A 13,497-nucleotide genomic window follows, 5' to 3' on the forward strand; every position below is an offset into this window, starting at 1 on the left:
ATGAGACAGTATAGTGGTGGATGAGGAAAAGGAAGAAGCTGAACAAAAATAACGATTTATCGATATATTTCTAGTACAAGCCTTGGGCCTTATTTTTTTATTTACACTTTACTAACAGTTTATGATTTATGATTTGAATTTATATATGATCTCGTAAAGTTTGCACAATCCAACGACAACAAAGTCATTGTCCGATGGTTTAGTTTTATCACCTGTATTCATGGAAAACCTTCCATTTCCTAAAAGGACTTCAAAAGACTAAAGTAAAATGTGTAAAGAAAATATTTAAAAAACGAAATATCGGGTCTTGGTTGAAATGAAAGCATTTAATATTCTTGAGATTTTTTATGGCTGTTTCGACAATTATCTTTCAAGCTGCTTCTTTATTCTTGGGTATGAGCAAGGTGTGTATGTCTGCGTGTATGTGTGTGTCTACACGTGTGTGTGTGTGTGTGTGTGTGTGTGTGTATGTGTGTATGTATGTATGTATGTATGTATGTATGTATGTATGTATGTATGTATGTATGTATGTATATATGTACAAATTACAAATTACAAATTGTCGTATAAATTGTAAAACAAAGAACACCCTGAATGAGAATGAGAATAACGACCTGAACTTTTATTTACAGTTTTTGCTACCATTGAACTCGTCGACTCGGAATTCCATGATATTATAAAGGCTTCACGCAAAGGTATGTATGGGTTTTGAACTTTCTTCAAACTCTGAATCAAACATTCAGACATGCTCCTACAAGACAGCGTATAATCCGGACAGCATGTTTCCAGACTCAGGGTCTAGTCTACACAATCCCTGATGATTGCTGACATGGACACTCGGACACCGGCTGACAGCCCAGTTGACTCCCTTGGTCACGCACTCAGGATACTACACCTACTTCTACCTCTCGCTCAAGTGCTATCACCTGACTACAGGAGCCGTCACTTCGCGGCATGTGACCCTTACGTGTACCAGCTATTTGTTGTTTTTATTTTAGATCGGAACCGGCGTATTAGTAACAGTATTTTTGATAAAGCAGCACCAACAACTTTGACTGTGTTTACCATCCATAGCATAAGTGAAATGTTATAGTCCACGAAATTAGGACAACCCGGTTATTGTCTCGTCAAGTGACGGAACACTTCTACCACTCTTACACGTCCACTGTGCATTTAAAAACCCGAAGACTGTTTTATAGGTTTATCTGTTCAACCGACTTTACATATTCAGCTATCTCTTTCTATGTATTTACTTTTCATTTGCTTCGATGTGTTTGTATGTTCTGTTATCGATCCCTAAACCCTTTTGTCATCGCGGTGAATAAGTAGTGCGGCCGCGGGCCGCGTTCCCCCTCACTCGAGCTCCGTCTCGTCTTCGAACAGTTCCCCAAATATACCGATCAAATGCTCCAGACACATAAGTATCATTCACTCCTTTGATTATTCATTCGTCAATTCTTTTTGTTCACTTCTTCTTCATGTCTGTCCGCGCGTTTGTGTATCCTTTAAAGTGTACTTGTTTTCATTCCGTACGTCGTGTTATTCTGTTATCACGTAAGGAGCTTGTCAAAGCACTACACAACACCGCCAAACGGAATGTTAATCCCATCGTTGTTTAGTCGGTAAACTTCGTCGTAATTTCGCGTCTGGCCGAGAATTTGTAAAACAATTATAGTGCAAAAACTACAAAGTGAATGAGTTATCAATACCTTGTCTTTTCTTAACGAGTTATTGTTGTTATAGTCAGCTGTATAAATGTTTTTATCGGTTGTTATTTCTAAACACTAGAAACAGAATATGCGAGTACTTGATGTGGTGAAGAGGGGTATCGCTTTAACAGGTACAATCCGTTTCAATTTAAATTCAAAAGGTAAGTAAGTAGGTTGGTAGATTGCTATTATAATGACAATAGATAAGAAGCGAATCATTGTCAGTTTGTGAAGATGAGACAAGCCGCCCTCACACACACACTATCACCTATTGTTTTTCAATTTCAATAGCCTCTTCGCACTACAAGTAAACCTTTCGCGAAACAACGCCAAACCTGAATGTTAACGTTTTAAAACTCGACTGGACTGGTACGCTCAGAGGGCACAAGTGGCAAAAGTAATCCAAGTTGCACTTGGAGGGGACCTTACAATTTGTGCTCGAGTGGTTTTGAATAGCAAACAGCTGAATTCGGTTAATGATTGACAATCGAGGCGGTATTAACGCGATTCAGAGTTAATACGATACGTCACATTACTAGTGCTCCGCCTACAAACCAAGCACTTCCCTCACTTGAGATTCATGCCACTGCAGAAAATAGTCCCACAGATTTCACCTTATTTCTTGGCGTCACCAGCTCTAAGAAGTGAGCTCCACTCTGATTCTTTACTCTCGATGTTGTGAGAAGAGGTTTGTGGCGGATTACAGTGTTGTTTGGACTATACAGTGGAACGCCTTATTGGAATAGTATACATTACATTTGGCATTATGTAAAGAGGTGTCACATACAGAACGTAAGCATGATCCACTGTACTACGTACTGAGTTGAGAGCGTCGCGCTGCGTGTTGGTGTGTACTGCGATTTCCTTCTACACCGACTCGCTGTGGCGAGCTAAAGGACTTCGAACAACACACCATGGAACGAAAACTGTTAGTATTACTGTGTTTATTATGTTTAAGTGTTGGGGCCGTAGAGAACAATCGATGTCAACGAATCACCATCCCTATGTGTGTAGGTATAGGATACAACCACACAAGCATGCCAAACATGATGGGGCACACAGATCAGCGAGATGCCGCCATCAAAGTACATGAGTTTTCGCCACTCGTAGAATACGGTTGTGCCCCCCATCTCAATTTTTTCTTGTGTTCGTTGTATGCACCAATGTGTAGTGAGGAGTTGGAAATGCCGATTCCAGCCTGTCGACCTATGTGCGAGGACGCAAGACGACTGTGTAGTCCTATTATGGAAAGTTTCAAATTTGGATGGCCGGAGTCGTTAGATTGTAGTTTGCTACCAGAGGAAAATGACCGTACGCGGCTGTGCATGGTAGCGCCAAACTCAAGCGAAGGTAGTAGCGGGACTATTGCAACGCCAGTACATGAACGACCACAGGATCCCTCGGGCGACTTGAGACCACCAATAGGAAGAGGGGGTGGCACGGCACCCAAAGAAGACAACGAAGACAGCACGACACAGGAAGAACCGTGCAGTTCGTTCAATACTAAAAGGTGGGTGTATGCCGAGAAAACCGGCAAGTGTGCTCCCAGATGCGATACGGATGTGTATTACCAGAAATCAGACAAAGATTTCACCGAAACTTGGCTCGGAATTTGGGGCGTATTATGCTGTGCTTCAGCTGTTTGTACAGTGTTAACTTTCTGCGTGGACAGATCTCGCTTTAAGTACCCAGAGCGGCCGATTATTTTTCTTTCAATGTGCTATTTTGTGTATTCTATAGCATACATTGTCAGACTAGTAGTCGGGCCTGAGGCCATTTCTTGCGATGAAACAAACAATGGAGTCAAGTATAGAATTCAGGAAGGATTGGAAAGTACTGGTTGCACTATAGTATTTCTGACTCAGTACTATTTCTACATGGCCAGCTCTATATGGTGGGTTATCCTCACGTTGACGTGGTTCCTCGCCGCGGGCATGAAGTGGGGATACGAGGCCATCGCAGCGCATAGTAGCTATTTTCATCTAGTAGCCTGGGCTATCCCAGCCATCAAAACCATTGTAGTGTTAATAATGAGACGAGTTGACGGCGATGAACTTACTGGAATGTGCTATGTTGGAAACCAAGACCCCAAAGCTCTTCTAGGGTTTGTTATAATACCCTTATTCTGTTACTTTATTATTGGTACGTCTTTCATAGTTGCCGGCTTTGTTTACCTCTTCCGCATACGCGAAGTGATGAAAATTGGTGGAAGAAACATTGACAAGTTAGAAAAACTTATGGTGCGTATTGGAGTATTTTCCGTTCTTTATACGGTGCCTGCTACTAGCGTAATCGCTACTTACTTGTACCAATATATAAACATGGAAGAGTGGGAAACCATTGCCCGTATAAATCCATGTACAAATGACGCTTGTACGCTAAGTGAATCTATACCGAACGTACCGGTATTGGTAGTTAAGATCTTTATGTTGTTAGTTGTCGGTATTACCAGTGGTATGTGGATTTGGAGCTCCAAAACTGTGAACTCGTGGCAGAAATTTTTCAACAAGCGATGTCATCGGAAGAAAACGAACACAAATTACAAAATACCCGGTAAACCACCACTCGTTCCGCGATCACCACCGAGAGCTAAACCTTATGTTACGAGCCAAGGAACATATACGCCAGCAAGAACGAATAGTAATACCGCGGTGTGATACTAATAACTACTGTTCTAACTGAGTACTTTTCAAGAGAGGCAAACCAAGATTGGAAATTGGACTCAAAAGGACATATGATATCGCCCCTGACTTTTGAACCGACAGAACCAGTAGTTAGTCGTGTATTGTGAGCTATGTAAGCCTATGTTTGAATTGAATGAGTCAGTCACATTTCAATAGAGGGCTTTGTTTGACGGCCCCGAAGAACACACACCATCGTCAACCATGTGAGACAGAAACTGTTTGTTTCTGCATTTCATTAACCAAAGTAGGGATTGGGGAGGGTTTATGAAGGCTACAACCCTCGTAAATACCAAAGTAAACGAGTTCTACCATCTCACAGTCTGTCCCATACTGTCGTTTTCGGCAACTCATCAGTGGTCCCGGTGATCTAAAGACCGAGTAGGAGAAATAACTAAAACGTTTTGGCATTCACGATGACAAACAAAGTTCAACAGACATTTTAGTATTAAGCGGCTAGTGTAAACACATAAAGTTAATAGTTAAACATGTGAATTCTGTTATCCCTTAGTTACACTCAGCCGATATATCCGTATCTTGTAACGTTTTCTGGGCTTACAAAAGGACAGTACTTGAAACAAGGCGAAAATCACATCCATATGTTATTGTTCTATTTACGAAAAAGTTCCACTTTCTAGGCTTTCGAATTTTTTGTATTTGAAGTTGTGGAGTTAAAAAGGAGTATTATACTCGGTGTTTTTTTTTCACGGTAACCTCTCGCCACACGGCATTCCAGTGTTTGTCTCTATTGTTGAGCCCGCGAGTTATTTTTATCGTTGTCGTTTTTACGACTTCGGCCTTTCTTTGCCAGGTTGAGAGTAAAAGTATGTGACATTACATATTGTACAGACTGTATGGTTATTCTGTGTTTAGTAAATCAAAAAGTTACACTTGGCAAAACAGACGTTATTTTCAGGTATAAATATAAACAATTGTTTTGTGAAAAGAAATTAGCCCATGTTTTTTTAAGCAACTTGTGAATAGCTATTCGCAAAATTCTGTTGACAGTTGAGTGCACACGCAATAAAACTCATGTGTATATTTACGTCGCTGTTTATTCGCCCTTTATTTACAACTTCTTTTTGACACTGCGTCTTGTGCGCTCTCCTTTGGACCTGTTTGACAAACGAAGCCGATTCGTCGGTCACCGCTTTATTGTAAAGTGTTGCTACTCAGCTGACAGATTTTGGCAGATACCCGGATTGTCGCTTTGGCGCGTTGGTTTGTTCGGTGGTGCCAGGTCAAGCAACATTTGTCAAACATGTAAAGACACAGTACATACTTCACTCACTGTGGTAACGTATCCACATCAGTAAGTCACTATATTACCTAAAGTCATAAATACAATTTCAAACAGTGGTCGGGTCACACAGGCTTTCAACGCCAGGATTAAATCGTGCCTTGGCATAGTCAAAACTTACTGCTGAACAAAATGAAGTGAACGCAAGCTTTTGATTATAGTTAACGTAGGTAGACACATGGGGCTTGCGTGAGCTGCTTTTAGTGCGCAAAGAACACTGCAGCAATGGCAACTCACTGGGGAGTTCTCATTGAATTGAATGGAGACAGCTATAGAAAGTGTTATGTCCCACTTACGTGACTAATGGCCGAAGTTTCACAAGGCCCTCATAAAACCTTCAAAGTTTCAAACGAGCAACACTTTGAATACACCCCTGAACAATTCGAAGATATGCAAATTATGTAGGTGTGAACTGTCTTTTTCGACATTTTGTTTGAGTCTACTCAAACTAAATAAACATGAAAATAACTTCGTCATATTTTGTGACCCACAGCGATTTAACTCATCTGTAGTCGAAAATAGCTTCAGTCAGTATGGATGTTAAAATAGTTATAGCACTAATAGTATGCCAAAGTCATTGTAATGTAAATTTTAAAAAAAAATCCTAGTTGCATATGTCGACATTGAGGTGTACAACTGCTCGATGATATTGCGTTTGTAGTAATGTCTTTGTAATAATCAATCGTTCCATTTGTTTACGTCAGTGTATATTTTATATTGGTCTTGGTGACCACTTGTGTAGTCTGTCCACATAGCATAGTTGTAATTTATATTCACTGAGTCTGAAATGAGCTGTGTTCCAAACTAGTAGCGCATGATAAACGAGTTGAGAATTCTGGGATATATTAGCAGGCTTTTTACGGTTCATTCCAATTTATTTAGAAACTTTACGAGAGCTTTAGTACAATCGTATGTCTCTTGCCACTGATTGGCTTGTGAAGTCCGCCGCAGGGCTCAACATTGAAGCGTTTCGGTTATTGCTATAGGTGGAACACTTATGTTACACACTCTGTATTGACGTTATTAGAACTTGTTTATGTGTAGATATCTGTGTTGAACCCCCCCCCCCCTAATCCTCCTTCCTCCACCCAAAGGAAGTTTGTTGCCAGACACGACATTTAGAAAGTTACGAGCTACTGCGCGGGCTTGTAAGTTGTGTAAAGATCTCAGCCGTGTAAGGTGACACGTTGGCATTTAAGAAACCCGATATTTATGATTCTGCCACAGTTTTACTGCTTTAATTCTAGAAAATTGACATTTGTGTTGGGAGTGTTTTAAGAGATCGCATAAATGGCTACAACCTTTATTAGAGTCTGGAGATTGCCACCAGATTTGTAACTTCACGTAATCCAGTAAACGAAATACCACCCATTGAAGTCATCACAGTCCACAGGATTGAGTTATATTTAACGCAGACTTGGAATATTCTTAACCTTGATTTTTTCCAACAAAGAAATGACATGTTTGTATTTTTATTGTATATTTTACATATTAATATTTTAATATAAAACCAAAATACTAATTGTAAGTGCCAAAGATGACTATTTTAGTCAGTTATATTATTAAAGGTCAGTATACTTTAATTACTATCGGTGCGTAACATATTGAATATGTAAATTCACTATATTGTACTGACAATAATAATGTCAATTTTGAACTTAAATGTACACAGTATTTTTTTTACTAAGTTCATATTTAAAGTAGTGCTATTTAAATTTGTTCTAAGGGTTTGGATTTTAAAGTTAAATTGCAACCATCAAAAATGACAAAACTGGCGTTCTAGTGTGACCTTTGTATTGGTACAGTGTCAGGGTCCCAATTTGTGGATATGCACATAAGCACGTATCAGACATATTGAAGTACAACTGTGTACATTTCTTGCAATCAAACCCGACACGCTCATTAATTATTTGTACCGCATAACAGGTAACAACGACCGGTCTCCATTAGTACAGGCGGTTGAATTGGTTGCTTCATGAAATATTACTTGGTTTGGTAAAGCGAGTCTAAATTCGAACTGTAATGCATCCCTCGATGTGTACTGGGTGTTTTTCTCTAGCGATCAGATAATGTCTTGACGACAGGCTGTGTATTATTTTGTAATCAAATAATCACCTGATCCGTGTGGCTTATCGCTTCCCTTATGATGACCTGTGACCTTTGAAGTCTGACATTGAATAGTAACAAAGGACAAAATCACAATTTTTTAAATTCTATTTTTTTAAAAATTGTTATATAAGTGTTATATGACAATAGAATATGTATAACAACGCCCTATTGTAAGTTAGTGAAACCACTAATGTTATTGTGTAGTTTGTTTTATTTTTCGTGTCCAGCCTATTGTCAATATTTATGGCTGGAGTCTATAGAAATTTAGAATGAATGTTTATCTAAGATGTGTTAGAATGTCAATTAAGACGTATATGCTGGCCGGTATATCAATTAACTGGCATTGATGTATGTTAGACCACAGTAGACATATGGCAAGTTCGGATATGTAGCAAAGTATAGAACACACACTCATGTAATATGTACTACATGATAATATTTCCGATGAGAGATGTTTATGATCAGTTTTAACTTGTAATCTCATTTTAATGTCAATATTGAACTAGTCATGCGGCTCCTTTAATGTATAACACGAGTTACCTTGAGAAAGATATTTCATTTTAAAACGCCAAAATATTTCATAAGTTTGATAAACTTTGCTACCAAGCGTACCAAGTAATGTCTTTAAAGTAAATAGAAATAAGTTTGGAGGATCTACAAATTTCCTCGCAAATTAAATTTTAGGCCATATTTCACTTGGATATGCTACTACTTTGCATTTAACTCTGTCCCATGGTAGCTATGACAACAGATTACGTTACCGTAATACGAGATTTGTGTGAAATTTTCCGATTTAGGTATTTTCGTCGCGTCTCGCCGCAAGGAACTGTCGTGTTATTTTCTATCCACCTTGTGTGTTAACTTCTGATGAATGACTACAGTGCCACACGGTACCTGTGTGTTCATGTTGTGATTGTTACCGAATGACAGCGTACCTGTGTGTTCATGGTGTTTGTTCTATTCTGAAATAAAATCACTCGTGAAACCTCACACCTGGCTCGTTAAACTTGCGAAGGTGAGAGTTGTTAATTAGTAAATTCGATTATCTCATAGCGTGGAAACTTAATTAGCAATATGATTAGTCGGACAATAGCGTTCCTAATCCATATTCATCACGCTCCAGTCGGTATGCTGGCGTAACACGCAAAGAAAATAATTATTCAGGACCGTTATAGGCTTTTGTGTGAGCTAAATTGGCTTACTCTAATCAAATTATTCCGAGCCTACTACGCCATGCACTGTTTTTGTTTCCTACCTGAATGTTATTAATGATATGATATATCGCAATATGTATGCTCACACACGGGACTGTCTAGTACTTGAGGTGGCCACGTTTAGTCTATATATCCTTGCTTTATCTCTAACTTACAGACTATATATGCAGCTGAATATTCCCAACACAGCAATATTAGGTGTGTGTACAGGTGGCGTTTAGCTAAGACTTGTTATAAGCTAGACATCCCGAAGCCATAGTCAAGATTTTGCCAACGACTCCATCGACTGTCACCGGAAACCACTGGATGTCAGATTTATCGAGACTACTCGGTGGAACAGTAAAAAATCTCCCTTGCAGGCATCACCGTGAATCAGTTAAAACTAGACATTCGCCTCTTTGAGTATCACGAGATGACATCTGAATAATGAATGAGAACTTTACCCAAATGATCCTACCACCTAGAGGTAATTTTGCCGACGTTGTACTCGATTACATACTTTTAACAACCCCTCCATCCGGCACCCCCTCCATCCGACATCCCCTCCCTCGCCAGTCGCGCAGTGATCCCAATATTGTTAATCAAGCATCCTATAGAAGTCCCATGTTTAGAGATTGTAATTTTTTGAGTTTCAAATTTCTTTTTATGTTCAGTTAGATAATATTTTGATATGAACTTTATAGGCCACGGTGTGCATATCTTAATGAGGGGTACTCGTGCACATCAGTGCATGTATATAAAGAAGAAGGATATACGATCCACACGAGTCATCCTCCAAGGTGAAATCTAGACTTTTGGTACCGTGAACGCACAGGTCCCGTAATCTTTGCGATGCGAGGATCATTACACATCTCGCATCAGAATTAACTCACTCAACAAAGTGATTGATACAATCTGTGTAAACGTTTTTACTCGAAAGCTTAAATTGCAAACGACATGGCTACTAAGTGTACAAGTATTTCAATGTATTGTTTACTCTTTTGCACGTCTCATTTGATGAACAGATTCTACGTACGCGTCTCCCATTCAACAGTGTGGGATTTGCCAGGCTCGACTCCGGTGCTTATTTCGCCGTCGTCTTATTCCGTCTTGTTCCTCCATCGCTGGTAGGCGGTGAAATATTAAAATTCGACGTCTACGCTTCAATAATTGCCCATAAAACGTTAATCACTAATGGCGATATATTACATCGTAAAAATCCAACCTCTCCAATACTCTCTAGCTGTCGTTGACTTTGTGACCAGCGACCACATGTCGCCATTACAAAGTTTACTTAAGGACAAGGTAAAAAAAACCTCAGATGTTGATTATACAAATGAGGTTTCCAATTTGGTTGAATTTAGACACGGCGGTGGTCTACCGTCGTTAGGGGTAACTCAAAAATAAACAAAGGTCAGTAACGGTGATAAGTAGAAGCGACCTTGGGTTCAGAGCTCAGATTGATTAAAACTGCCAACGAAGGTCGAGATTCCAAGGTCGGAATTACAGAAGCGTACTTTAAATGATGTATGCTATCTACACGTGGAGTATAATGCATAGCCACTCAACTATGGAATGCACTCACATAGATAATACCGTGTACAATTACACTTTGGATAGTTAAAACTGCTATTCCGAATACAGATAACCCAAGAGAAATTTAATCGACCTGATAAACAGGTCAGAACTACTGTGATATAGAAAGTCATATAGAAATGAGGTAAGGGAGCTAATTTATCTTCCTTACAAAAATTACAATGATAAAAAACTATTATGTCTCCAAATTAAATTAAAACAAATACAAACTATATATATAACCCCATAAGAAGTAGATTCGTCCGACCATCTTGTTACGCAATTAAATGACCAAAATTGTATGTATGTATGTATGTATGTATGTATGTATGTATGTATGCATGTATGTATGTATGTATGTATGTATGTATGTATGTATGTATGTATGTATGTATGTGTGTGTATGTATGTATGTGTGTGTGTATGTATGTATGTATGTATGTGTGTGTGTGTATGTATGTATGTATGTATGGATGGGTGGATGGATGTATGTGTGTATGTATGTATGTATGTATGTCTGTATGTATGTATGTATGTATGTCTGTCTGTATGTATGTATGTATGTATGTATACGTATGTATACGTATGTATGTATGTATGTATGTATGTCTATATGTATGTATGTGTGTGTATGTATGTATGTATGTATACGTATGTATGTATGTATGTATGTATGTATGTATGTATGTATGTATGTATATGTGTGTATACACATGTACACATAGAATGTAAATGTATGTATGTGTGTCTGACTATGTCTGTCTGTCTGTGTGGCAGACATAAAATAGGATACCGTTTATATTGTAAACAACGGTACGTCAAAGTGTGCTATAAGTCTGAAAATGAAGTCATCACAGTAACCCAGTGAGACGTTGACAGCTAAATTCGGCCTTAGATCAGGTGTCTTTATTGGCTGCAATGTTTCCTTGTTTAATTTCTGTACAATTTATGTAAGCCGACGATCGATCAACGACAAGGCAGCTGGTATGTTTGACGACCCTCTGAACTAAAACAGCCCCAAGCAAAAAACTAAACTTATTGAAAATTAAATAAAGAGACGAGATTTGAGTGCAAACCCGCTGCTTAATTAGCCGATGAATACGCATGGCAGAATCGAAATTAGATAGTCAATAGACACAAACTCTGGGCGTATTTGAGGCTGGAAATAAACGGATAACAACCTATTGTTGGTGACGAGATTACAATGTTATGCGGAACATTCGAATTGACAGTCTAGCAATAAAAGAATTGAAGATGCTCGGATTAGTAAGATGTTAATTTGATTACATCATTTCGTCATAGAAAGGCCACAGAGATTCACTTTCAATGAAGTATATAATACATTATACTATCAGTAATACAAAAGCATAGCGTTTATAAATAGGAATTTCATACGCTGTGTAAAATATTATACATACACATTGTGATTAAATAGTAAAATATCTCACTCGTGGACCAGTAGGGCATGTGGGACAACAAAAAATTGAATTTCAACGAAGAAACGAATTTGATGCGAGTCACATTAGAGACGAAATACTGCGACAGAAAATAGTCCAGGCAATTGTAAAAAGCTGAAGGGGTCACGACGAGTGCTTTGTGAAGGTTGGTCTGCGCAAATCGGCTTAGGGAAGAGTTTTAATGTCTTAGTTGATGCGTATCAACAGCAGAGACTGCCGACAGAAATTAATTCACTGCAATCCGACTTTACGAGTCTTAAAATGTCACCTTTGAAAACATATGCTTGATTTTCACTACGTTACTAGCATTAAGAATGAAGAAAGCCAATATTACTAAAGACGTGAAGGCAGAAATGCCATCAGTAAATATGACGTCACGGTCTTACCCGATTTATAATACTTAGAGTCGACGTCCACATAACGCTAGCTAGTTGAACTTCTAATGAATACTACAACATATTAAGTACATATCTACCTACCTACCTACCTACGTAGCCCGTCCGTCCGTCCGTCCATCCATCCATCCATCCATCCATCCATCCATACATACATACATACATACACACATACATACATACATACATACATACATACATACATACATACATACATACATACATACATACATACATACATACATACATACATACATACATACATACATACATACATACATACATACATATCTTTATAGTCTTTTTTATGTGGAGGTATGACTTTTAGTTTCCCTCTTGTCCATCGACATCTTCCCCGGTAAGTTTCGTACGTCAGCTGTATATAAGCAGTCGTAAATATGACTTGATCTTTAGGGCTGCATAAAATACAATGTGATTGATAGCACAATTACTAGACTCAGAATGTATGTTGGGTACGGATGCACTTCGCCTCACTCTCCAATTGATATATAGTACTATGCACAGCCAATACACGTCTAAACCCTCGACTTGTACATCAAATTAGGATTGAATTTTAACCCGATTTGCATAGCGATTGACCTCAGGCATTCTGACCTGCTTTTCGGGTCGGATTCATTTTGCCAATCGAATACTGCTTTGAGAATGTATTCACATTGACCTTTGTTAGAGAAATATATCATCTTTTGTCAAAGAGAGAGAGAGAGAGCCGATGTCTTGACCCTGCAGGTCAAAGAAGGCATTCGGAAATTGCAAGACGTAAATCAGAACAGAGATGAATAAGCATTGAATTTTAAAAATTCACTACAAGAACAGGGATTATGCAAGTCTATAATGTAGTGCAGTGAAGCTTGTAGAAGACAAGAGGACTGACTTGGTGGATATTGAGCTTAGTACAAATTCAATGCATTTCAGTAAGAGAAATCCCTAGAGAAAAGGCGATCTACTCGGCACAGCTAATCTGGATATAAAGGTCGCTTCGTATGACATGTAATGGATGTAGACACATAAAGATCGAGAGCACAGACCAGACGGTTGTCATGATCCCGGAATAATACAA

The 13,497-nt window shown here is 38.7% G+C and overlaps 1 protein-coding gene across 1 annotated transcript; it reads left to right on the forward strand.

Annotated features, from left to right (window-relative positions):
- Nucleotides 1–2,328: 2,328 nt before the first annotated feature.
- On the forward strand, nt 2,329–5,432 carry LOC144454035 (frizzled-10-A-like). Its single transcript, XM_078145442.1, has one exon. It carries the CDS (start codon nt 2,624–2,626, stop codon nt 4,364–4,366), a length of 1,743 nt encoding a protein of 580 aa, XP_078001568.1. The 5' UTR covers nt 2,329–2,623; the 3' UTR covers nt 4,367–5,432.
- The last annotated feature ends 8,065 nt before the right edge of the window (nt 5,433–13,497 follow it).

This window comes from Glandiceps talaboti, chromosome 3 (assembly GCF_964340395.1).
Source record: "Glandiceps talaboti chromosome 3, keGlaTala1.1, whole genome shotgun sequence".
Classification (NCBI taxonomy): domain Eukaryota; kingdom Metazoa; phylum Hemichordata; class Enteropneusta; family Spengelidae; genus Glandiceps; species Glandiceps talaboti.

Bases quoted from the DNA above. Each gene is read 5' to 3' on its own strand.
- LOC144454035 (XM_078145442.1), top strand. From the start codon at position 2,624: ATGGAACGAAAACTGTTAGTATTACTGTGTTTATTATGTTTAAGTGTT.